Source organism: Chiloscyllium punctatum, chromosome 5 (assembly GCF_047496795.1).
Source record: "Chiloscyllium punctatum isolate Juve2018m chromosome 5, sChiPun1.3, whole genome shotgun sequence".
NCBI classification, from domain to species: Eukaryota; Metazoa; Chordata; class Chondrichthyes; order Orectolobiformes; family Hemiscylliidae; genus Chiloscyllium; species Chiloscyllium punctatum.
The window spans coordinates 61,460,559-61,487,612 of record NC_092743.1 but is presented as its reverse complement, the minus strand read 5'-3'; the positions used below and the strand labels follow the sequence as shown (position 1 = coordinate 61,487,612).

At 39.9% G+C, this 27,054-nt stretch overlaps 1 protein-coding gene across 2 annotated transcripts; it reads left to right on the top strand.

Moving 5' to 3' along the window:
• The first annotated feature begins 722 nt into the window (after window positions 1–722).
• rnf139 (ring finger protein 139) lies at window positions 723–27,054 on the top strand. Of its 2 annotated transcripts, XM_072570422.1 has the most exons (3): window positions 1,113–1,243; window positions 5,181–5,290; window positions 24,872–27,054. In XM_072570422.1, the coding sequence occupies exon 3, from the start codon at window positions 25,036–25,038 to the stop codon at window positions 26,707–26,709; it is 1,674 nt and encodes a 557-aa protein (XP_072426523.1). In that variant the 5' UTR covers window positions 1,113–1,243; window positions 5,181–5,290; window positions 24,872–25,035; the 3' UTR covers window positions 26,710–27,054. The 2 variants fall into 2 exon arrangements, with proteins under 2 accessions (XP_072426522.1, XP_072426523.1); XM_072570421.1 differs by lacking the exon at window positions 5,181–5,290 and having other exon boundaries at window positions 723–1,243.

The window sequence follows — 27,054 nt, the reverse complement described above, 5'->3', positions numbered from 1 at the left end:
CCCAACTCCACCTTATGCAGGTTAACAACACCCATTTCCACCCGACATTGAGATCGTGAACTACAGATTAATATTCAGCTTTCAACAGGATTTGCAAGATCTTATTTATCTTTCCAAAATTTAGTAAACATTTTAAACTCTCAGCACATTGGAATGAATGACTTTCAGGAACAAAGCAGGAAGTCAAATAGCAAATCCTTGATTACTCTTAGTATCACGTGTATGAGACATGAATTTAAAATATGGAAGCAATGAGCAGTAATGAATGTTCTTTGCTATATTAAGGAAAAATTGGAAGGGAAGAATACGGGACATAGGTTTAAGGTTTTGGAAATGTGTTGAAGAACTTTTTTTTGTATGCCAGTAATGTCAATAACCTGAGAGTTGCTGCCTTATGAGGGCAGGGAATGTCAGTAACTTGAGACTTGTAAATTTTGGGGATGTTGAGAACAGCGAAAAATAAATGATTTCATAAAGAAATGAAACGGGCTCTTGGAAGACAAAATTGCAATGCTCCATGGTAGAACTGGAAAGAGGGACTGACTGATCTTTTCTGTACATGTATTCATGGTCAAAGTTGCCTCTTGCTCAGCCGTAATGACTGATTCTATCCGGTCGCAAGTTACACCAAACATTGCTGCAACAATAAGAGTACACGGTCACGTGACAATGTTCCAGTGGGAATAGCCGAGGCCGATGTTAAGGTATCTACGCAAACTCAGAACTCTGTGCGTGTCCCTCACACGCGGGCGATCCCGCTGAACGTTCCATCCTCCATGTGATTGTGAGGTCACTGCGTCTTCTTCCTCAATCACCCTCCATCCGATTGTGACGCGTCAGTCTACGTGACGCGCCTTTCGCGTTGAGTAGGAGTCACGGTAGGCAGCGGGTGGCCCGGGCGATGGGGAGGAAACGGAGGGACGCGGCGGGACAGCGACACCCGGCCGACAGCTGACTTACCGCCAGCCAGATAAAAAGGCGTTCGGCACTTACACGCCGGCCGGCCGGCTGGCCGAGCCACCCGGTCAGCCAGCAGCGGACTTTGTGGTGAGCGGGCCGCAGCGCTGCCGGTGCTTACCCATGTCGGCGCAGTGGCTGTCAATGGGGGGTCACCTCCGCGGGGTCCTGGACGTGGCCTTGCGGGTCCCCTGCATCTTCGTCATCGACGCCATCTTGAACTCCTACTTTGACGGCCTTGAGAGCCTGTCCACGGTGGCTCGACAGGTATCACAGCGGTTACTGGGTGAGTAATTGCGGGAGGAGACCAGACTGCGACTGGAGAATGAGCAACGCGGAACCCCAGTGAATTAGGGTAGCCCTGTCCGAATAGTTAAACATCCTCGTCGTGTGGTATCGCAAAACAACTCTGGATTAGTTAAGAGAAGGCTTGCCCAACAAAACACCCTGCGTGGCCAGTTTGCAGCGGTGATCAAAGGGAAGGGCATGTCTTTATTTCATAGAGCAGAACAGACTCTTCGGCCCTCGATGTTGTGCAGGCCTTTTATCTTACTCTAAGATCAGACCAACCTACATGCTCTTCATTGTATCATCTTTCATGTGTCTATCCAAGAGTCACTTAAACGTCCTTAATATATCTGACTCTACCACCACTGCTGGCAACGTATTCCATTCACCAACCACTTACTGTGCCAAGAACCTACCTCTGACATCTCTCCTAAACCTTCCTCCAATACCTTAAAATTATGCCCATTGTGATACCACCATGGGAAAACGTCTCTGGCTATCCACTCTGTCTATACCTCTCAACATCTTGCCCACCTTTATTGAGCTATCTGTCATACTACTTCACTCCAGTGAGAAAAGCCCTAACTCCTTCAACCTTTTTTTGTAAGATTTGCCCTCCAGTTCAGGCAACATTCTGGTAAATTTCCAATGCACCTTCTCTAAAGCTTCCACATCTTTCCTATAATGAGGCGATCAGAACTGAACACAGTATTCCAACTGTGGTCTAATCAGGGCTGTATAGAGCTGCAGCATAACCTCATGGCTCATCATTACATGATAACCTCTCTTTATCTACAGAAAAAAGAGCGCAAGTTGTATTCCTTGAATGTCTGAAAGGAAGGAATATTGGCGACTTGAAGTATTAGTTCAAACCCAGTTGAGGGTAGGGACCCTCTCAGATATGCTGCTCTGAGAGGAGATTTGTGCTGAGTTATTTGAAACTTACCTTTTAGGTTGAGATTGTAAATTTGGAAAGTGCTGTCATAGTGATTCTGCATAAAGTTTTTAGATTCTATCAGGAATCATTGCTGGTAGAGGGAGTAACTTTATATGGGGTGACTTACCTCTCATTTGTGCTGGATGGTGTCAGACTTGAGTGTTAGAGCTGTGATTATTCAGGCAAGAGGAAAGTATTTCATCAACTCTTGACCTTCTCTGTAGATTGTAGCCAGATTTTGGGAATTTAGGAGGAGTCATTTACTAATGAGTACTTACCATCTTACTGGGTCTTGTTGCCATTGCATTTTTCTGGCAAGTACAGTATGGTTTGTGAAAAATAGGAAATCCTACCCTTTTAGGGCACTTGATGGTATTACTGTTGACTGTCAAGGGTTATTGGTTAGATTCTCCTGGAAATGATTTTTGTCTGGCACTTGTGTATCAACATGAATTTTATCTATCACTTAGCCCATGCTTCAATGTTTTCTTAGTCTTGTTTCATGTTTCTTTCTCTGAGCCATTAGAAATGAACACTCTGCAGCTGTCACTGAGCTAACTCACTCCTGAAGAAGGAAGGCCATTGATGAAGCAGTTAAAGATGGTTAGGTTGAGGGTGCTTCTCTGAGGCCTCCTGTATTGTTAAGCAAACTTTGGGCTCTAGCAACTAACTTATTGTATTGAAAAATGGAAGGAGCCATAAGAATACAAAAGCAAAAATGTGTAAAGGAGTGATACTTTAAATTTCTCCAAGGTGTAACATAAGAGTAAAGAGAAGACTGCAACAAAAATGTGCTGTCACTTTTTAAAAAACTGAAACAAGGTAGTATTTTTGAAGCCTCCTCACTCCAGCCTAGACAAATGTGCAAGTTAAGAGCAGGAGTAGACTGTTCTGGGCCCTTGAGTCTCCTCTGCCATTGATGAGATCGTAACTGATCTGATTGTGGCCTCTGATTTTGTTGCTTGTTCCCTATATCCTTTGACTCCCTTGTCAATGCATAAGCTATCTAACCCAGTCCAAAAACTATCCAATCAGTGTACGATATGCAGAAAATGTTGAAGAAAACCTGCTCCTTTTACCTTTCTTTAAATTCTGGTTTGTGTAATCTCTTTTTGTATTTAATCTTTGATTTTTCCAGTATCATTCTGGTTAAATCTATACCACACTCTTTCCAAGACTGGCATGTTCTCCCTGATGTGTGATGCCAGAATGACTCATTAGTCCAGATGTGGTTTAATGAGGGATTTGAACAGAGTTTTGCTGAATCATATTTTTCTACCCCCTTTGTATTCTAGTCCTCTAGATATAAACACCATACTTGTATTATCTTTTTGATTATTTTATCTGTTCACAACATTTTAATAATCTAATAATTTTCTTTGCGTCTACACTATTTCTAGCTTTTCATTAAGGACAGTACCCTGTTCTGTCCTTTTTGGATCCATTTGATACAATGTGCTCTTACAATTATTCTCAGTATTTCCATAACATTGCACTGCTTATCTTTGTGTCATAGTAAAGTTGAGAATATGAATTTGATCATCAAATCAGTCAAAATGCAGCAAATACTTGAAGCTCCAATGCATATTCTTGTGGGATACCTAGCATTAATCAGCCTCAGCATTTTGAGTACTTACCCTCTGTCTGCTGCTGTTCTACCAATTTCCTAATCAAGTTAATAATTTCCAGTTCCATGAGTTTCAACTTTGGTTAGTTGTTTCTTTTGAGAGGGTTCATCAACAGCCTTCTGGCAGTCCATATAGATTAAAAAAAACCTAGACACTCCACTGTCCAATACTTTTGAATCGTCCTTTTAAAGTTTTCAATCAAATTTTCGACTAACATTTTTCAATTTTCAGTTTGCGATCTTCAATTCACCCATCTTTAATTATTTTCTTCATTTCTGTTATCTTTCTTATTTATTACTAAGAAGTGATGTATGCTGTTGAAGCTTGTTGTCTTGCACTCATCAGGACAAACACAGAATGCCAAATTTCAAACAGTCTCAACAATTTGTATTACTACAGGGGAAAAGGCAACTGTGTTTTGAGGTGATTCAGAAAAGATGCAAGGCTTTTGTTTGCAGAGACAAAGTCCTTGTGTATCCAATACACCTCTTTGACCAAGAGTAATTGAACCATATTGCAAGCTCCACTCATGGGTTAGTTGGTGTAGTAACTAGTGAATTTGGAATTTGCGATGTTTATTGTGGATAGTGTTTCATCCCACTGAAGTCAGTGTTTTCTCAATATAGAATTTAACTAGCTGTTTTACTTTTCCTTCAAGTTCAGTTGATGTCTGCAATTAATTCAGTTTTCTCCGTACACTCTGTACCTTTGTATAAAGAGCACTTATTTGGGGTCAGACATCTATGTGTGCTTTTTAGCTTTTTATTTTACACTGTTCTTGTGAAGCTTTTTTCTTTACCTGTAATTTTTGAAACAGTTCCTGACTGTTACTGTACTTTTGGCTTTTGAATCAATATTTTGTCACTTTTACCATCCCTGCTCTGAGTGCTTTAAAGCCCTGTGATCGTGCTATTCATCCTTTCTGCTGCCTTAATATAGTGCTTCTTGTTTCATGAATTGAGACGCCACCTTCCCACCCCTGCTATTCCCAACCTCCTCATAAACAGAATATCAAGACAAAGCACAGCTATCAAGATTTGAGGTTTTGACCATTTTTCTTTATTGTTCAGAGGTGCATGCATTTTTTAGAGCAGATGATCAGGTGAAACTTGTATCAAATTGACAATTTAAAAGTACAAACAATATTTTGCCATAAATTAAAAATGCTTCACATGAACCAAGTTTTAAAATTTTCCAGTAACAATTTTAATTTTGAAGCATTTTCTTTGTTGGATACTTGACATTAAATTTTACTGTATTTTGTAGAACATATGTCTTTACACATTTACGCATTGTTGTAATGATGTCTAAAATTTGTGGTTCAAAGTGTTTGTAATTATTATGCTACTTTAAAGATCTTTGCATTGCAGAGACATAAAGGTACTACAATGAACGAAAGCTCTAAGTGATGTAAGAAACTGTTAGAAATTAGCTGTTTTTGGCTATCAAAGTTCTGAGGTGGAGGGTGCAGGTATTGTTGGTGAGTATCCAATCTATTTTGCAGCATTTCCTAAGTACTCCACTGAATTGGAGATTTCTTAATTTTGAAGGTAAAGCTGCAGGGAGGATAAATGTAAGGGATCATATTTTTTCAGATTCAGGTAGTAAATGCAAGGAAGTGTTAAAAGAATGCCAGTTACTCTGAAGTGGACAAAAAAGATTTTAAGAGATGAACTGTACGGGCTAGTGTGACTGCGTAACAGTGAACAGCTTTGTACCTTCCTGGAAAGTGAGTTTCAACAACAAATTGTTTGCATTTTTAATCTAACAAGTGTTTCTAAGCTGCTTTCATCAGGCATTCTGTCATTGCAGAAAGTACTTGAGGTTCTTGGAGGTAGCTTTATCAGTGAATAAGATGTGAAGTTTCCATAGAGTATTCTGTAAACTTTCAAATAGTGGTAGAGAAGTAGTAAAGGGTCACTGAACCTGAAGTGTTGACTCTGATTTCTCTCCACAGATGCTGCCAGATCTGCTGTGTTTCTCAACCAATTTGTTTTTATTTGTTGAGAGAACTAGATGTGTGGGGTAATGGTGACATTTTGGTAATTCATTGGATTAATAATCCAAAACGCCAAGCAAATATTTTTGGCACATGAGTGAAATCCCATCATGGAGCTGGTGGAATTTAAATGCAGTTAATAAAGATAATCTGGAGTTGAAAGCTAATCTCATAGCTAGGTTTACTGCTCTTGAGGCAAGGAAATCTGCCTAGTCTAACCTGCATTTGACTCCAGGTGGTCAGTAATGTGGTTGATTCTTGACTGTCCTTCTGAAGTGACTTAGCAAGTCAGTTTGTTCAAAGGCAGTTATGATTCACACATACTGAAAATATATAGAAAAAAAGGGGAGAAAATCAGCAAGGAATCTGATGCGCAAGAACCACAGAATGAATATTTGGGTATCAGATGGTGGGATTGCTGAACCATTACAGCCTGTTTTCAATGCTTTTATTCTTGTAATGATTTTAATTCAATCGAGTGACTTGAGAGGGGAAGGGTCACACCCACTCAAAATAGATTGAGAAAATAGGTTTGCTTTCTCTAAAGATGTTCGTAGGCCAAGTTTTTTTTTACATTGGCTCATTTTTAATAGCTTTGTATATCTTCATGTCCTTAAAATATGGAGTAATAGCCTTAAATTTCTTGAAACTCTAGATTATTTATCTGCCTCTGATTACTAGTTCCATTAATCTAACCATTACGTAATTTTCCTGAATGTGAGGGGTGAGAGGTTTCTCTTGTTTTCAGGAGATTACATGTTCTGATCCACAAAGTACCAAAAATACAAGTTTAAAAACAAAAACCCTATCCTGTTTATTAACATCGATCAATGGAAATAAAAATCCCAGTTGCACATTTAGTGCATTGTAAAACAATTCCATGTGTGATTTTCTTGAGAAGAAAGAAGAGCTCAATATCTGACCTGCCCCATTCCACCTGTACACTCCCCACAGAAAGAAATTAAAAACAAACCACGGGCGGCACGGTGGCACAGTGGTTAGCACTGCTGTCTCTCAGCGCCAGAGACCCGGGTTCAATTCCCACCTCCGGCAACTGACTGTGTGGAGTTTGCACATTCTCCCCATGTCTGCATGGGTTTCCTCCGGGTGCTCCGGTTTCCTCCCACAGTCCAAAGATGTGCAGGTTAGGTAAATTGGCCATGTTAAATTGCCCGTAGTGTCAGGTGCATTAGTCAGGGGTGAATGTAGGGGAATGGGTTGTTCTTCAGAGGTTCGGTGTGGACTTGTTGGGCCGAAGGGCCTGTTTCCACACTGTAGTGTAGTGAACCTAATTACATACTTTTGTATGTCTTTGTGGACATTCATCACTTATTAGAATTGTCTATTTTTAGTCAATCCCTCATGCCTTGGTGCAACTATTCCACAAGAAACATGCAGTTGGACCAGGACTGCACAATCTGACTAGTGTCTTTAAGTAGTTTTCCTCCAATGAGAAGGCCAAAGATTGGGAAGATGTGTACAATGAGACAATTTGTGGAAGTGGATGTTATTTTACTATTTTGAATTCTGAGAAAGCTCTTAGGTCATGAGTTTCAGGATAATTTAAATTGATCACAGCTATTGATAACTTCCTGGTTGTCCATGGCTTTACAGTTATCAATCTTTTCAGAAAGACCTTCAGTCTGGTATATGTCATGAACACGTGTTAATCTGTTGGCTGGTATGTTGTCAGACTGTCACCTTTTGAAATCCATGTGTTAATAGCCAAAACTGTGGTTCCCTTAATTATGAAAGAGAGCTTTATTGATTGTTTTGAATCCCCTTAACCAAAAAACAGATGTAGCTAAGTGAAGAAATGCTTCCATTTGTATGTCAATAACTCTTTTTAGTGTGCATTTTTATCTTATCAGTCAGCTGGGTCATTGTAGAGCCATTGCTTAAGAATGTCATGGCTTTGTCAAAGCTCTTGGTTCTGGTCCCAATATCTTTGAATTTTTGACACATTTGTCTATTTGAACTGGGATTGAAGTTCAGTCCAGTGAAATCTATTTAATATTGTTGTCATAAACTGTGCTGGACAAATTCTTCCAAACGCTGATGATGCTTCCATCTCCAAGAGATAACAGATATGCAGCAAAAGATCCATTTAAGTGTACTTTGGCTGTAAAGGTCAATCATTGAGGAGCAGGTTTTGGCACACATTCAGCACGTACTGCTACCAAGTGATGTTACAGTTGTTTCTGATATTGGGACCCTTTGTCAAGCTGCTGTACCTACCAGTAGTTGTGTAAGTAAGTCCGTGGGAGATGCCACCATTTTTTATTTTATTGTTCTGCCAGCTAATGACTCTGAAAAGCAAAGTTCTGAACCTTCATGTCACACTTGCAAGTATTTTGCAGCTGAGTCTTAGATGCTCTACTGGTTGACTGGCAGCCTTGAGCGTGACTTTCTTCCATCCCATGGATGTGGCTAATCCACCAAAGCAGCCTTTGTTTGAAGCAGAGTTCCCATGTATGTTGCCACAAATCCGAGGCAGCAGTTGTAGTTTTTATCCCTCCAGAATGTAGCCATAATGTACTGCAGGTGGTAAAGGTGGCTTTTCTTGGCAGCCGTTGGTCACCCATGTTTCAGTCATATTCTTCATTTCCTGTGAATGAAACGATGCTGGACATAAAGGAAAATATCTGGTTTCAATTTAGTCACGTCGCGATCGTAGATGTGTGAATAATAATACCAGAGCTTTAATTTCATTTCTTATTATCATTGCTTTTATGGAAGCTGTAGACACTAAATAGATTACTAGTACTTTCTTTATACTAGAAGTCCAAAACAATTTCATGGGATGATTATTTTTGTCCATTCAGTAGATTTTATTTTACATTAAAATTATAACAGCTGAAGGCTGGCAAAAAATATGGAAAAATGACCAAATACGTCCTTTCACAAAATGCAAGAAAATTTGAACCTGGCCCATTGTTATCTATCCTATTGGGATTTGCTACTGATTCTCACCTAGAATGATAGAAAGAGTCTTCAGCAGTGCTATTAAGCTGCTTGGCAATAATCCCTTCTCAGATGCTCAATTTAGGTGCTGCCAGGGCCATTCCACTCTACCCTTATTTCAGTCTCTGCCCTAACATGGACAAAAGTGCGAAATTCCAGAGGCGAGAGTGACTGCTCTTGACAACATGACATTACTGACCGAGTGTGACGTAAAGGAGTCCGAGCTAAACTGAAATTGGGGTTAAGGGGAAAGAACGCTCAGTGGAAGCATACAGCAAGATGATTGTTGAAGTGATGTCCTGGGATCTTCAGAAATTCCTCAGGGTAGTTGTTCTGGTTCACCTTTATTGATATTATCTATTTCTGTTCAGAGATTTGATGGCACACCCATGGCACAGTTAGAACTTGAATCTCGACCTTTCTTCCAGAGGAAGGGTCACGAGGACTGTGCCACAAGAACCCTAATTTCTTAGGGTAGATATATTCAATCAACTATTACACACCACTGGAGCAGATGGAACTTGAACTCAGGCCTCCAGGCTCAGAAGTAGGACACTACCAATGCACCACAAAAGTTCCAGTTTCCTCTGGGTATATGTTTTCTAGTCAAAGTTTTGTTTCAACTCTTTCATGATTGGCTGCAATCTGACTTGTTTCTTGTTTATAGTTAGTTCACCAGCCTGTTAAGATGCATGTGGGACAGATGCATCTTTAACATGGTCCAACTGAAATTAATTCCTGATCTTCTGTTTATTTGGCTGAGCTAACTGATTAGGCAGAGCTAAGCCACACCACCATTGATCTATTTCTCAGGGTAATTTTTTTTATTATTAAACTTACTTTTAATGGATATTACTACACACCTCGAGCAGATAGGCTTTGAGCCCTAGTCTTTCAGTACCCCCAGATCCCTTAGGTTTTCTTTCTTTATTTAAATTATTTTTCTAATCAATCTGTTCAGATGTTGTAACAACTCTGGAGCAGAGAGGGCTTGAACCTGGATCTCTCAATCCAGAGGTAGGAATACTACCATAAGAGGGTCTAGATGCTCGGGGTAGTGTTCTAGATCAACTCTCTTAATCAATGATTATCTCTCTGATGTCGGAAGTGGAAATGTTTGATTGCACAATATCCAGCACACATCACAATGACTCTGGCACTGCAGCAGCACTTGTTCAAATGCAGCGCGACCTGGATAACTGGCTAGGGTTTCACTGATAAGTAATACTTTTGTATCTTAATTGCCAAACAGTGACTGTTTCAAACTGGGCCAGTCATGTAATGCTGTGACTATGATAACTGGTCAGCAGCTCTGAATTCTGTGGCAAGTATCTCATCTCTTGACTTCCCAAAGCCTTCCACCATCTAGTTCACTCAAGTGAAGCATATGTGGATGGGTGCAGCTATAAAAATACTTGAGTAACTCAACCATCCAGAACAAAGCAGCCTGTTTGATTTTGCACACTATTCACTCGTAGTAGCGAGAGCGTGTGCCATTGAAAGATGCATTGCAGTAATTTATCAAGCTTCCTATGACTGCATTTTTCTAAACCTGTGATCTCACCATATAGATAGACAAATGCAGCAGATGCATGGCAACATCACCTATAAATTCTCCACCAAGCCCGATACCATCCTGTCTTAGAACCAAATTGTTATTTCTTCACTGTTGCTGGGTCACAATCTTGGAACTCAGATCCTAATAGAACTGTTAGTATTGTTGTTTAAGAAGGCAGCTCACTACCATTTTTAAAATGTGGTTAGAGATGTGCAAAAAGTCCTGGCTTGGCCACAGGTGCCCGTATTCCTTTGGGAAGCTAAACTCTCTTCTGGGAGGTTTCCAGATTCTAGCAATCCCCTTCACTTATTTCCTCCTTTTTTCTTTGCTTTAATAATCATCCCATCCATCAACAGCTACCACTATCCATATTTTTCTTTCCTGATGGTTATATCATTGAGTGTCTGTGCCTGCCATCATTGATCTGAACACCACTTCCTCAAAATCTCCTTTCCACCCCTTGCCTTTTATAGCCCCCCATAGTCATGTGTGGCACTGCAAGAGGGTTGACTATTTGTAAATTTTAAAATGCTGTTCATATCTGTAAGGTGTTGTAATTGTGTTATCTATCTATCAATCTTTGCATCATAGGCAGCAAAGCTGTTGACAAGTTATATTGTAGTGTATTGGCAGTCTGTTGTTTGACTGCAAAGATATTAGATAACAGCACTTCAATGTGTAAGGTATTTTTACTGGATTGCAAGTTGTGGCCACTTGGACTCCTGCTGATCCAAAACCCTAGAGATGTACAACAAGGAAACAGACCCTTCAGTCCAACCCGTCCATGCTGACCAAATATCCCAACCCAGTCTAGTCTCATCTGCCAGCACCTGGCCCATATCTCTCCAAACCTTTCCTATTCATATACCCACCCAAATGCCTTTTAGATGTTGCAATTTATTTCCCCCCTCACCCTAAACCTATGCCCTCTAGTTCTGGATTCCCCAACCCCAGGAAAAAGACTGTCTATTTATCCTATCCATGCCCCTCATAATTTTATAAACCTTTTTATAAGGTTACCCTTCAGCCTCCGACGCTCCAGGGAAAAAAAACCCAGCTTGTTCAGCCCCTCTCTCTAGCTCAAGTCCTCCAACCCTGGCAACACCCTTGTAAATCTTTTCTGAACCCTTCCAGGTTTCACAACATCTTTCCAATAGGAAGGAGACCAGAATTGCACGCAATATTCCAACAGTGGCCTAACCAATGTCCTGTACAGCCGCAACATGACCTCCCAACTCCTATACTCAATACTCTGACCAATAAAATAAAGCATACCAAACGTTTCCTTCACTATCCTATCTACCTGCGACTCCACTTTCAAGGAGCTATGAACCTGCACTCCAAAGTCTCTTTGTTCAGCAACACTCCCTAGGAGCTTACCATTAAGTGTATAAGTCCTGCTAAGAGTTGCTTTCCCAAAATGCAGCACCTCGCATTTATCTGAATTAAACTTCATCTGCCACTTCTCGTCCAGTTGGCCCATCTGGTCAAGATCCTGTTGTAATCTGAGGGAGTCTTCTTCGCTGTACACCTCCAATTTTGGTGTCATCTGCAAACTTACTATCTGTACCTCTTATGCTCACATCCAAATCATTTATATAAATGACAAAAGGTAGAGGACCCAGCATCAATCCTTGTGACACTCCACAGGTCACAGGCCTCCAGTCTGAAAAACAACTCTCCACCACCACCCTCTGTCTTCTACCTTTAAACCAGTTCTGTATCCAGATGGCTAGTTCTCCCTGTATTCTGTGAGATCTAACCTTGCTAACCAGTGTCCTGTGGGGAACCTTGTCGAACGCTTTACTGAAGTCCATATAGATCACATCTACTGCTCGTCTTCTTCAATCCTCTTTGTTACTTCCTCAAAAAACTCAAGTGGAAAAGAAACTGTTCTCACTCGAGTTTGAGAGAGATGATTTCCCACGCACAAAGCCATGTTGATTATCCCTAATAAGTCCTTGCCTTTCCAAATACATGTCCATCCCAACCCTCAGAATTCCCTCCAACAGCTTCCCTGCAACCGACGTCCAGCTCACTAGTCTATAGTTCCCTGGCTTGTCCTTACCACCCTCCTTAAACAGTGGCACCACGTTAGCCAACCTCCAGTCTTCCGGCACCTCACCTGTGACTATCGATGATACAAATATCTCAGCTTCCCAGAGAGTTCTAGGGTTCACCTGATTTAGGTCCTGGGGATTTAAGTGAAGTAACTTTGGAATATATTAAATCTTGCACAAGTAAAATAATTTGGCATAGGTTATTCCAGCTAGCAAAAACTAAAGTATATAGGCAAAGGTTCTCAAAATTTGCAATTGCTTCCTGAATTGATACTTTGTCCTGATACTATTGCTAGTTAAATTTTCACTTCTCTGCCCATCCCTGAGTATTTAAGTGGCCCTAGGTATATTGGATGCATTGGTTGTCTTTCAAGATTCTACAGACTCTGGAATAATTCCTATAAATTAGAAGGTAGCTAATGTAAATCGACAATTTAAAAAAAAGAACTAGAGAGATGACAGGGAATTATAGACCTGACATTGATAAGGAAAATGCTGAAGTCCCTTTTTGAAGAATTAATGGCAGAGCACTTGAAAAGCAGTGACAGGATGTAACCAAGTCAGCATGGATTTATGAAAAGGAAATCATGCTTGAAAAATTCCAGTAGGTTTGTAAGTATCTAAGGTCGGTGAGGGGGAGCCAGTGCATGTAGTTTATTTGGACTTTTTGGAAGGTTTTTGATACAATTCCTCAGATTAGCATGTGAAATTAAAGCATGTAGGATTGGTGGCAGTTTAATGGTTAGAAGGCTGGAAAGTAGTCTATTAGCTCAGGTTAATGCTCTGGGGGCAACATTTAAATTCCATTTTGGCAGCTGGTGGAATTTCATTTGGGGAACTGGTAGACTATTCTGAGGCAGTAAACAAGACCCTCAAATGATGCATTGCCTCCCAGCTGTCAGGGTCTCAATAGTTACAAGGAATTTTAAAGGAGGGGGGGGTGGTGGGGGTGGGGATAAGAATCACAAGACTGATTTCTGGGAAGGCAGAAGTGACTGATGAAAAGAAATTGAGTCATTTAGGACAATACTTGCTTGAATTTAATTGAGTGGGAGAGCCCATAGAAACCTACATTATTTTAACAAAAGGTGTAGATAGAGTAAATGCAAGGGGAATGTTCCTAATGACTGGGAATTCAGAATCTGGGTCACAGCCTAAGGATACAGGGTAAATTTTTTCGGAGCAAGTTAAGGTTTCAAGACCAATATGACTCTTCATTCTGAAAATGAGTTGTATTGGACTCAGTTAATACGACTATCTCTTTCCACAGGTGCTTCTGAGTTTCTCTACTGTTTTCTCTTTCCAGGTGCTGGATATCTTAAATGAAGTGTTCTGATTTGTATTTCATGAATTTAATAGATTGTTAGCTTGGACATAAATACAAAGGGAGCTTGATATAAGGCTGAGAGGACACATTTAAATTTGGGGGAGAGGGCAGGAGCAAGGAACAAAGTTTTTGTAAAGTGGAATGACCTGTCATGGTCTGCTAGTGGAATTGGACATAGATAGCCAATGGTTTCTAAAGGATATTGGCTGGGCATTTGAGGGATGAATGTTCAGGGCCATGGGTGACATTGGAGATTGGCACTGACTCAGCAGCCCTGCAGAGAGCTGTCCAGCATGAGTTAATGGCTCGAATGACATCCTTCTGTGCTGTTTTGTATCTGAAAACTTCACATTTTTGGTCTGCTCACAGATTCCCTGGAAAGGTTATCCTATTGATTCAAACAAGTTTCTACTGTAAATTTTGCAAAAGCTTTGTTGTCAACTATCAGTGGTGTAATTGGGCAATATTCCTTTACTACTGTAAAATCTGGTCCACTCACTTGTACCTTTTTGTTTGTCACTAGAACTTTGAACATTTTGGGATAGAAATTTCAAATAAATGACTCTTTTTGTTGTCCCATTTTCATATTGTGAATGCTTCCTTGTTACTAATGAGACTGTCAGAGTTATCACATTAGTGAGAGCTTTCTTAGTCCCAACTGCTTCTAGAACTTAACAGTACCATTGAGCAAAGCATCCTGATCCTTCACTCTTCCCTGGTATAAATTATAGTTCTTTCATAATTTAGAAGGCCATAGTCTCCTTTTCTTATCAGGCCACTCGCTACTGCTATACTCGGTTTCATTTGGCCTTGATAATGTAAAATCTGCGCATCTGACTTGAAATCCCTTGTTTCACCCTATTTTGCATACTGCCATTTTTTGTGCACTCTGGAATTTTATCACTTTAAATATTTAAATATTTATACTGATGTCTGCAACATCAACAAATCTGTGACATCATTGGTACCTTGTTCCCAAATTTTGGAATTTTCTAAGCACTGATTTTGAGTTATTTTCATTTCATGTTGATAGCTTCCTTTGCTGTAACAATGTGATTCTATTTGCCCATCATGCCTATACTAGATCTCCTATCTAGTGCCAATCTCCTGCTTCCCCCTATATTTCTGTGTACCATTTCCATCTAAAATACTATGAAGTGCCACCTTGAATGCCTCAGTTAACCTACCTCCATTACATGTCCTGGTAGTGCATTCAATATCCTAACTGCTCACTGAAGTCTTGTTTATCTCATCATCCTGGGTTCTTTTGCACATCACTTTAAATCTGTACTCTTGTCATTTTATTTTTGAGCAGGAACAATTCTTGATCTATTCTATGCAGTGTGTTTTTTGAAAACCTCTATCATATCTCCTCTTAGCTGCCTTCTCTCCAAGGAGAACAGTCACATATTTTTCAGTTGTATCCCCAATTAAAATTTCTCATTTGTGGAACCATTTTGTAAATCGCTTCGGCACTCGTACAAATGTACTGGTAACTTTCCTATAATGTAGTACCACAACTTTACACAATACTCTGCCTGGCAGTCTAACAAGTGTCTTGTTTGAGTTGAGCATCACCTCCCTATTGTTCTACTCTTTGCCCCCTATTAATAGAGTAGAGAATACTGCTTTATTAACCATGCTGCCAAGAGAAGGAAAAAAAAGGTCTTTTGATTTATTTACTGTAGGGTAGATTTTGAGGTATACAGTCATCTGCTAATTTTGAAGGCTTTTGAAACTGTTACATGGAACGATTTGCAATAAACGTGCTAAGTTGGTTCTCAGTAGTGTTAAGCAAAAGTTGGCATTGATGTACATGAGCCATCAGGACAGTTGACAGAAACCATGTTGTTTGGAATAAGTTTGAAGAAGTATATTAGATGAGTGAGAAGCAAAGGAGTTTGAGGAAATTATAGAACTTCATTCTGTGCAGCAGACACTGTGGCCTCCAATGCCTAGGTTATTAAAATCAGTGCATATGAGGTGTGGAATTAGAGGAGTACCAAGATTTTAGCTAATAGAGCTGTGGGATGACACGGACGCAGTAAGGGTGAACCCATTGTGGGATTTGAAAATGGGTGAAAATGTCAATATTGTATCACATTCCTGGAATTTAATTATGGGTTTTATTTTTGCTCATTGGTAATGCATGTCAAGCAGAAATGTAATCAGTCATTGTGGAGGGATCAGAAGAGATAAAAGAACCAGGTAAAATTACTTACTCTGAATTTGAATTTTCATTTTAATGAAACAGCAAAATAAAACAGTCTTCTATAAAATATCATGGAAATAATTGAAATATTTTCAGATAAAAATTTTTAACAAAAATATTTTACATGATCTGGCCACAACTGGCTAGACCAGCATTTAATTGCCCATCCCAAGTGATCTTGGAGGAGATGTTGAGCTACCTTTTTGAATTGCAGCAGCTTTTGTAGTGGATAGGGGAGAGATGGGAGATGCTTTAATAATTGGTTAATAATCTAGAAGTGAGAACTCCTGATAAGTATTTTGAGTAAAACCTTATCTGTTGGTAGTTGTAATAAGACTATTCATGTGCTCAGATTTACTGCTTCAGATTTGGTTATGGGTTCCATTGCATGATCCTTGACTCATTCCTTCTTCTGTGGGATGAATTTAGTGCCTGTTGCAGTTATCAGTTGATTCTGGTGTTACGAGTGTCAGCTGAGCTCCACAGTTGTTTACTTACAAGGAGATGATGTAGTCCAAGCACAGTCATTCTTTCAAGAAGCACTCGTTCTCCATGCATTTCCTATTTAGAGTCATACAGAATGGAAACAGGCCCTTTGGTCCAACTTGTCTGCACATCCCAGACATTCCAATCAGAGCCAGTCCCAATTGCCAGAATTCGGCCCACATTCCTCTTAAACCTTACTATTTGTATACCTATCCAGACGCTTTTAAAATATTCTAATTGTACTCCCCTTCTCTACGTTTTAGGCAAAGTTACAATCCATGAAAACGGTTTTGCAATTTAGCTGTTCTCCCTTTATCTATTCATGGTAGTGTCACCTGCAAGAACGTGCTGCTCGGCATTATTTTTCATCTGAGCATATTACAATGGTGGAAACCAGCATCCTTACTTGATGAATTCTTAATAGTTTAATTTGCATTAGAAAATACATTCATGCTGTCGGTGAAGTATAACTTCAATCGTCCATGTTGATAGAGTTAAAAATCTCATGACATCAGATTATAGTCAACAGGTTTATTTGAAAGTACAGTAGGACACAGAATTTATAAGTAAAATATCAAGGTGTCATAACTGATGTGATGTATTAGTCAAACCTAGAATGGCTGCTAAGTCTTTAATCATTTAGAATGGGGATGCAGGCTTCGAGATATTGATAGAAATATTGCTGCATGGATCTAGGCTTGATTGCAAGGTAGTTTTTACAGCCATTAAACTTTCTGGAAATACAGTTAACTGCAAATTATTTGCTGATTCCATTAACCTTTTCCTAAAAACACAGGTGACCCAGGAAAGTCATGTTAATTTCTTTGACTACAAGTAATCGTTTTCTTGGTTAGGCTCACTTTGGTTGAGAAGGATCTGTTTCCATGCTGTACTTATCTATGACAATAAGGTCTGAGGTTACCCCATGAGTTTAGTTCAATCTCTGTGGACTCAAACAAGTACCACAAGGTTGTGAATTGTGCTCATAACCACTTAGCACTGAAGTTCTGTGAGCTTAGTTTCTGATTCAAAACTCTCTTAATCTGAAACAGTCCTCAGTTTCCAAATTGGTTATACCTGCAGTTGGGAATAATGAATTTTGGCCTGTGGTGCCTGTTCTGAGGAGTGATTGGTTCATCAGATTAGTGATTAACTGCTCTGCTGTGCAAGAAAATTATACTTTAAAGTTGAATTACTAATTTTCTAGCAAGTGTACTCCATTTTGGTAGAGTGCTGTTTCTAGTCAGTTATCAAATGTTGGTACTGATTTGTGGGAGATGCAACCTGCTCTGTCGTCTATCTTGTAACTAGCTTCCTGTCTATTATGCTACTTGTCTCCTGACCTTAGTCATGAATCTTTTACTTAGTACAGGCAGTTTGCCTTTTGGCAATTATAGATACCATGTATTTGTTTGGTTAGTACAGAACTTGAGTATTGCTGAAAAATGTGGTATTTTGTTGAAGTGTTTCATCTAATGCTGATCAGGACAGTTGACAAATACAAATTTGAGGAACCCAACATTAATACTATATGGGAGGAGAATGTTGATTTGTCTGTGGCAGTGCTTCCAATGTACCAGTCAATGATGTTTTAACTGCCAATTTTAAAGAAGGCCAAAGCATTTACCCTGACAAGTGAACTGGCTGTCATCTGTTTTGTTGAGTTGAAATAGTGCAAAGACCCAGATGTTGCATATTAATAGCACCTTCCAATACATGCAAATGTTAGAGCCCAACTGACAATCCTAACTCTACAAAATAAATGATGATCACCGGCTATTCTTTTAGGGCAGTACTTTGACAAATCAATCAATCTGCCCGGTTTAAAGTTTAAGCAAGGCAGTTAATCGTCATTAACTGGTGCATTTTTCATGGCTACGTATCTATGTATCAGTCAGTCACTTGGCAACTAGGCAGCACTATCCTCATGTATTGCCAGTGTTGGTTTTCCCTTTAAATTGGTATTCTTGCAAATTGTGCTGATGTCAGCAAAATGCGAAACTGTCAAAATGTCTATTTTTAGCAATATTGCAATTATCAGAATAATTTAAAGGAAATAATATGTATTAAAGAGAAGTCTAGAAAAACATTTAATGGAGATGGTTCTGATTTAGAATTAGATGAGACAACATGAAAGTTTATTTAAATTGTTCACAGATTAAGGCGTAATGGCCTAGACCATTAGAGTATTAGCTTGATTAAAAACGCTAAATAGATGAGCCTGAAGGCTTTGTATCAAATACATGAATCATTTGGAATGAGATAGGTGAAGTGATGGTGCAAATTGAAGTAAATTAATATGATTTTGTTACATGGGGATCAGAACTGGGAACTTAACATTCAGAGATATTCCTTCTTTTAGGAAGACAGCACCTTTTTGTGAAGTAATGCTGTTATTAAGAGATGAAATGAGGACAGTTGAGAAACAATCCAGGTCTAGTTGTTGAACAATGCATTTTGGAGATAAATAATAGCAGGGAAAAGACTAAACTGGTGGTAGTAGTATGTAGAGCCCTCCCCACTCTTTCCAAACAGAATAGTCATCATTACCTTGCTGGACCAAGGGGCTGCTCTCATTAGAGAAATAACATGAGCTTATCATGAAGGTTAAACTACAACTGGTGTGGGAATTGAACCCTTGCTGTTGGCCACATTTTGTATTGTAAACCAGCTGTCTAGCCAAATATTGCTAACGTTTTTGAAGAAGTCTGAACCAGAATGGGTTGAAGTCATTCAACAAGGTACCATAGGTTTTATCTTATGGTAACCCTGTGTTGGAGAGAGTATTTTGGCATGGATTGAGAATTGGCTATTGGTAGGAAGCAGCACATGGGATTAATGGGTTCTTTTTCAGGTTGGTAACCTCTTCCACAAGGATCAGTGCTGGGACCACAACTGTTTACAATATATGGTAATGACTTGGAGGAAGGAAGCAAATGTACTGTAACCAAATTTGCCAATGAAGCAAAAATATGTTGAGAGGGATACAAACACTTTATGGGGAGAGGTTAAGTCAGCGGGGAAAAGAAGTTGGTGAGAGGAGTATAATGTGGGAAAATGTATAGTTCATTTTGGAAGGGAGAATAAAAGAGAAGTTAGATGGAGAAAACTGAGTCTGGGTGGGTTACTCTTCGGAGGTTTGGTGTGGACTGGTTGGGCCAAAGGGCCTGTTTCCACACTCTAGGGAATCTAATCTAATCTAAACTGAACAAAACTGAAACATGAAGTGACTTGGAGTTACTTGTGCATGAAACACAACGATAGCACACAGATGCAAGTGGTCAGGATGGCTAATGGGTCAGAATGTTGGCCCTTATTTCAAGGGGATCGGCAGACAAGGGTAAGAAAGTCACACTGAAACTTCACAAGATGCTAGTGAGACCACATCTGGAGTACTGGTCACCATTTAAGAGTGGATACTGTGTTTTTTTTCTTTATTCATTCATGGGGCTTTGTGCATCTCTGGCTAGGCCATCATTTATTGCCTATTCTAGATTGCCCTCAGAGAGCAGTTAGGAGTCAGCTACATTGCTGTGGGTCTGGAGTTGCATGTAGATTAGATCAAATAAAGATGGAAGATTTCCTTTAAAGGATGTTGAAAAATCTGGTTTACAATGATGTTTGACTGTGGTTACATAGTCGCCTTTAGACTAGCTTTTAAATGTCACCACATCCTGCTTTGAATGTGGTAATAAACTGTTAATAAAGCATGATCTTCACTGTTGGAATCTATATGGTAACTACTTTTTTTTTTCTTATTTCGATAACTTAAGGTCTGTAGTTCCCTGAAATGAAAATAAAGTACAGCAGAAACTCAGCAGATCTAGTAGCAACTGTTTGAGGGTGGGGTGGTTCAGGTGAGAAAGAGTTAGCATTTTGAATCTGATAATCTGAACACCGTTCTGAAAATCACATCAAACTTGTTTTCACTCACCACAAATGCTGCCAGATCTGCCTAGATTTAAGCAGCACTTTGTTTTTATTTCAGAACTCTGGTTTCTTTTATTTTAACTTCAATTTTAGATTACTTGGCTTTCTTTCTTCACTTGTTGGGTGTAGATGTCACTGACTAGGCCAGCATTTGTTTCCCATCCCTAATTGCACTGGAACTGAATGACTTGCTAGACTTGTTTGTTTGTTTGTTTAAGGACTGTTAAGAGTCAACCACCTTGCTGAGGTCTGTTATAGGTCAGATAAATTTCTTTCCCTGAAGGACATTAGTGAATCAGATGGGTTTTTACAAGAATTGACAGTGATTGCATGATTGTTAGGTCGTTAGGCTAACTTTTTTGATTCCAGTCTTTGAATTCAGAGTTCACTTTCTGCTATGGTACGATTTGAGCCCATAGCTGCAGGACATTAGTTTGGGATTCTGAATTGCTAGTCTGATAATAGTGCCACTATCACCAATTCCTGTTATACTGGAACTACATTAGCTGTCCCCAGTCCTCTGGCAGTATTAGCTTTTCTGATTAATTTTTATACAGATGCTCCTATTGCCTTTTTGCTGACTATTTTTAATACGCACAAGTGTGGTCTATCCAGGCTGACTGTTTTACTTTCTCCCAGTGTGAGTTAGAAAAGGAGAGAGAGAATTGTAAAATAATTTTAAATGCCTTGTCTTTATTGATCTCATTTGGCTATCAGGTCACCTAAGTTGTCTCACGAGTAATTATTGAAGCAAAATAATTAATTTGTATGTTTTCTTTTACTCTGTGCACCCTTTAGAGATCACATTCCTAACCTGATTTTCATTTTGTTTCTTTTCTATTCCTTGGCTTAATTTTGTAGTTTTTTTTGTCATTTTAAAAAAAAAAATTCCTAACTTTTTTGTATTTTTTTTTGCTACCTTTTTGTTAGTGTAATAGCTTATGGCTTTTTCTTCAGTTTTTGTGTCTCCATGCTATTATTACTGGTTAATTTCTTCTTGCTTTCTGCTGGACCATACTTATGCAAGATTATTTACCACAATTTTAAAGGGAAGCAATAGGTCTGTTACATTCCTTATTTGGAAAGTGGAAATGCAGTCAACTCATATGGTGATCATTGAGCTGTTGTCTATGCTGTTTGTTTGTTTGTTTGAGAGAAAAGCTGTGCTCTTTCTACTTTGTCTACAATTCTTTAAATTGCCTTTCATAATTTTAGAAACATTTCCCTTTGCAAGTGATGGCAGAAGTAGGCACCATAATGAGTTAGTCACTAATAACCAAAAAAGAAATAAGGAGGGAGAGAATAAATAGGACGGTAAGCTAGCCAGTAATATAAAGGAAGGCTGTAAGTTTCTTTAGATATATAAAAGGGCAAAAATGGACATTGAACTGCTGGAAAATGACACTGGGGAACAAGGAAATGGCTGAGGAACTCAATTATTCATTAGATTAGATTACTTAGTGTGGAAACAGGCCCTTCGGCCCAACAAGTCCACGCCGACCCGCCGAAGCCCAACCCACCCAGACCCATTCCCCTACATTTACCCCTTCACCTAACACTATGGGCAATTTAGCATGGCCAATTCACCTGACCTGCACATTTTTGGACTGTGGGAGGAAACCGGAACACCCGGAGGAAACCCACGCAGACACTGGGAGAATGTGCAAACTCCACACGGTCAATCGCCTGAGGTGGGAATTGAACCTGGGTTTCTGGCGCTGTGAGGCAACAGTGCTAACCACTGTGCCACCCACTTATTTCAGTCTTCACTGTGGAAGACACGACTAATATCCCAAAAGTTTGAGAGTCTGGGCAGAGCTGAGTATGGTAGCCATCTCCAAGGAGAAGGTGCTAAAACACTGAATAGCTTGAAGGTGGATAAATCACCTAGACCTGATGGACTACACCCCAGAGTTCTAAAGGAGATAGCTGAAGAGGTAGTGGAGGCATTAGTGATAATATTTCAGGAATTGATCGAGTCAGGGAGTGGCCCAGAGGACTGGAAAACTGCTAACATGACACCCGTTTAAAAAGGGAGTAAGGCAAAAGACTGAAAATCACAGGCTGATTAGCTTAACCTCAGTCGTGGGTAAGATTTTGGAATCCATTGTGAAGGATGAAATTTCTGAATCCTTGGAAGCATATGGTAAAGTAGGGCAAAGACACCATGGTTTCATCAAGGGGAGGTCATGCCTGATAAATCTGCTAGAATTCTTCGAGGATGGGCCAATGAGCTGAGAAGTGGCAGATGGAGTTTAATTCAGATAAATGCGAGGTGCTGCATTTTGGGAAAGCAAATCTTAGCAGGACTTGTACACTTAATGGTAAGGTCCTAAGGAGTGTTGCTGAACAAAGAGACCTTGGAGTGCAGATTCATAGCTCCTTGAAAGTGGAGTCGCAGGTAGGTAGGATAGTGAAGAAGGTGTTTGGTATGCTTTCCTTTATTGGTCAGAGTATTGAGTACAGGAGTTGGGAGGTCATGTTGTGGCTGTACAGGACATTGGTTAGGCCACTTTTGGAATATTGCATGCAATTCTGGTCTCCTTCCTATCAGAAAGATGTTGTGAAACTTGAAAGGGTTCAGAAAAGATGTACAAGGATGTTGCCAGGGTTGGAGGATTTGAGCTATAGGGAGAGGCTGAACAGGCTGGGGCTGTTTTCCCTGGAGTGTCGGAGGCTGAGGGGTGACCTTATAGAGGTTTACAAAATTATAAGGGGCATGGATAGGATAAATAGACAAAGTCTTTTCCCTGGTGTCAGGGAGTCCAGAACTAGAGGGCATAGGTTTAGGGTGAGAGCGGAAAGATATAGAAGAGACCTAAGGGGCAACTTTTTCACGCAGAGGGTAGTAAGTGTATGGAATAAGCTGCCAGAGGATGTGCTGCAGACTGGTACAATTGCAACATTTTAAGAGGCATTTAGATGTGTATATGAATAGGAAGGGTTTGGAGGGATATGGGCCGGATGCTGGCAGGTGGGACTAGATTGGGTTGGGATATCTGGTCAGCATGGACAGGTTAAACCGAAGGGTCTGTTTCCATGCTGTACATCTCTATGACTCTAAGTAAGGAGCAGGTTATACCAAGGAGAGCCAATGGATGTTATCTATCAAGACATACAGAAGGCTTTTGATTTGATGCTGCACAGGAGGTTGCTGAGTAAGATAAGGGCCCATGGTGATAGAGGCAAACTGTTAGCATGGATAGAAGATTGGCTGTCTGGCACAGTGAGTGGGGATAAAAGGGACTTTCTCAGGATGGTAGTCTGACAAGTGGTGTTCTGCAAGAATCAGTATTGGGACCACAACTTTTCACTTTATACATTTATTGATCTAGTTGAAAGAATTGAGGGAATTCTGGCAAGGTTTGCCGATGATACAAAGGTAGGTAGAAGGACAGGTAGCATTGAGGAGGTGGGGATGCTGCAGAAGGATTTGGACAAGTTAGGGCAGTGGGCAAAGAAATGGCAAATGGAATACAATGTGAGAAAGTGTGAGATAATGCATCTTGTTATGAATAGGAGTATGGACTGTTTTCTAAATGGGGAGAAAATTCAGAAGTCTGAAATGCAAAGAGACTTTTTGGAGTTTTAGTCCTGGATCTTCTCAAGATAAACTTGCAGATTGAGTCTGTAGTTAGTTAGGCACATGCAATGTTGGTGTTTATTTTGAGAAGACTTGAATATAAAAGCAGGGCTATACATCTGAGGCTCTTATCAAGCTCTGGTCAGACCACATTTGGAGGAGTGTGTGTAGTTTTGGGCTCCATATCTCAGGAACGATGTACTGGCCCCGGAGCATGTTCGGAAGAGGTTCACGAGAATGGTCTCCAGAATGAAAAGCTTGACATATGAGGAACGTTTGAGGACTCTGGGTCTAAACTCAATAGAGTACAGAAGGATCGGGGGGATCTAATTGAAACTTACTGATTAGCCTGGACAGAGTGGATGTTGGGGAGATGTTTCCATTGATGGGAGAGACTAGGACCTGAGGGCATAGCCTTAAACTAAAGGGAAGATCTTTTAGAATGGTGATAAGGGGAGACTTCTTCAACCAGAGAGTGGTGAATCTATAGAATTCACTGCCACAAAATGCTGTGGAGGCCAGGTCATTGAAGACAGCTTCTTTGATTGCCAGGGGCTCAAGGGTTATGGGGTGAAAATGGGAGAATGGCTTATCAGTCATGATTGAATGGTGGAGCACACTCTGTGCTGAATGCCCGAATTTCTGCTCCCATGTCTTATGATCTTATGGTCTGAATCCAGTGAGCAATTCAGAATAAATTTCTTTACCCAGAGAATGATAAAATCAAACTTGCTACCATAACACACAATTGAAGTGATAATTTAGATATACTAAAGGGAAAGCAAATAGAAAGAACTGTTGAACTTTGGAAAATTGTAAATTGTAAAACACTGGTCGTTCAGCTTGGAGTTTAACTCTTTATCTATATAATGTAAGAATAATTTCAGAATTGTCTATAATATACTGAAACTAAATTTAAATATTTTTTCCAATCTTTTTCAGGTCTGTTACTGTCATGTGTTATCCTTGTCTTATCCCAAAGAGCACTCTTCAGACTGTACGCATTTGGCTGTGTTGTTCTACTTGCTGCAACTTCTGTGTTAGTAAACTACTACACCACACTTCACATTGATTTCTACAATGCATACTACTCTGCAGTGTTTGGGATGCAGTTACTACCACGCAATGGCCCGACATTGTGGTTGGCCCTTATTGCAGTTCAGCTCACAATTGGCATTGGGTATGCAACATTACTGAGCATTCCATCAGTATTTTCTGCATTGACTGTGGTAAACTTCTTACTGCCTATACTAAGCCTGGCCTTGGAGTTACCAGCAGATATTCAAAATCTGTTAGTTGCCTTTTCAGGCATGTATATAACAGCACAGACTGTATTTTACGTAACTCTGAATTTAAAATGGTTTTATTATACAATAAGATATGTTTATTTACTGTTACGGCACATGTATCGTATATATGGATTACAAGTTATAGTGGAGGACACGTGGAAGAGGATTCGTTTTCCAGATGTACTGAGGGTTTTTTGGTTGACTCGGCTAGTGGCACAGGCTATTATTTTAGTTTATGTTGTTAAAGTGACACAAGGTGATTCAGAGAACAAAAGCTACTTTATTTCCTGGAGTGACAGCTGGGAGGTGCTCTGTAATCTCATTATAAGTGGGTGTGACTCAACATTGACCGTCTTGGGCATGAGTGCAGTTATCTCATCATTAGCACACTACTTGGGACTTGGAATCTTAGCCTTCATTGGGTCGACTGAGGAAGAAGATAAACGCTTAGGATTTGTGGCCCCTGTTTTATTTTTCATTTTAGCTCTTCAGACAGGTTTGAGTGGACTGGAACCTGAAGAAAGACTAGTTCGCCTCAGTCGCAACATGTGCCTTCTGTTGACTGCAATCCTGCATTTTATCCATGGAATGACAGATCCTGTGCTGATGTCACTTAGTGCCTCCCATGTTTCCTCCTTCAGAAGACACTTGCCTGTTCTCATGGTTTCCATTAGCCTTTTCATTCTTCCAATTGTACTCAGCTGCACCTTGTGGCAGGTCCACACACTGAACACTTGGCTCTTTGCTGTGACAGCATTCTGTGTCGAATTGTGCTTAAAAGTAATTGTTTCCCTTACTGTGTACACTCTGTTTATAATTGATGGGTACTACAATGTTTTATGGGAAAAACTAGATGATTATATTTACTATGTTCGTTCAACAGGCAATGTTATTGAGTTCATTTTTGGAGTGATAATGTTTGGAAATGGCGCTTACACAATGATGTTTGAATCTGGTAGTAAGATTCGTGCCTGTATGATGTGCTTACATGCTTACTTTAACATTTATTTGCAAGCTAAAAATGGATGGAAAACATTTATAAACAGGAGGACTGCAGTGAAGAAAATTAACTCTCTACCAGAAGTAAGAGGCAACAGGTTGCATGATATTGGTGATGTGTGTGCAATTTGTTACCAGGAGTTCACCACTTCAGCACGCATCACACCTTGCAACCATTATTTCCATGCCCTTTGTCTACGCAAGTGGTTGTACATTCAGGATACATGCCCAATGTGCCATCAGGGAGTGTACATTGAGGAAAATCAGAATGAAAGCACAGCGTTTGTCAATAACAATGGAAATATTCCACAGCAGCCAGTAGTGGAAAACTTGGTGGTGGCGGCTGCTGCTGCTGCTGTTGATGCTGATAGTGATCTCAATGAAGACAATGACAGCATTGAGTATGATGAAGAAGAGTGGACAACTCAAAATGGCAATGCACCAATGGAGGACGAGTACCTCGATGATGATACAGATGCGAGTGAAGTATGAGACTCAATTATTGTAGGGATATGTTGCATAATTTAAAACAAAAGACTGCCAATCAAACATCAGGGAAGAAAGTGATTTTTTTTTTTGCTTAGATGATTGCTGTTATGTCAGCCCAGTGATGAGAAAGGGTTAGGAAATAAACTACATTCCACTTATCATTGGAATGCAGAATAGACAAAGCACAGCAGCCGTGAAAAGACACTGGTTATGGACAAGTACTGTTTTCAGCCAAATTATTTATTATGACTGCTGTTGTACTGTTTACCTCTTAAAGTTGCTGGCCTCTTGTTCAATCCTAAAATTTGTGTATACTGTACATGAAATAAAAGTTTGACTTACATAAAA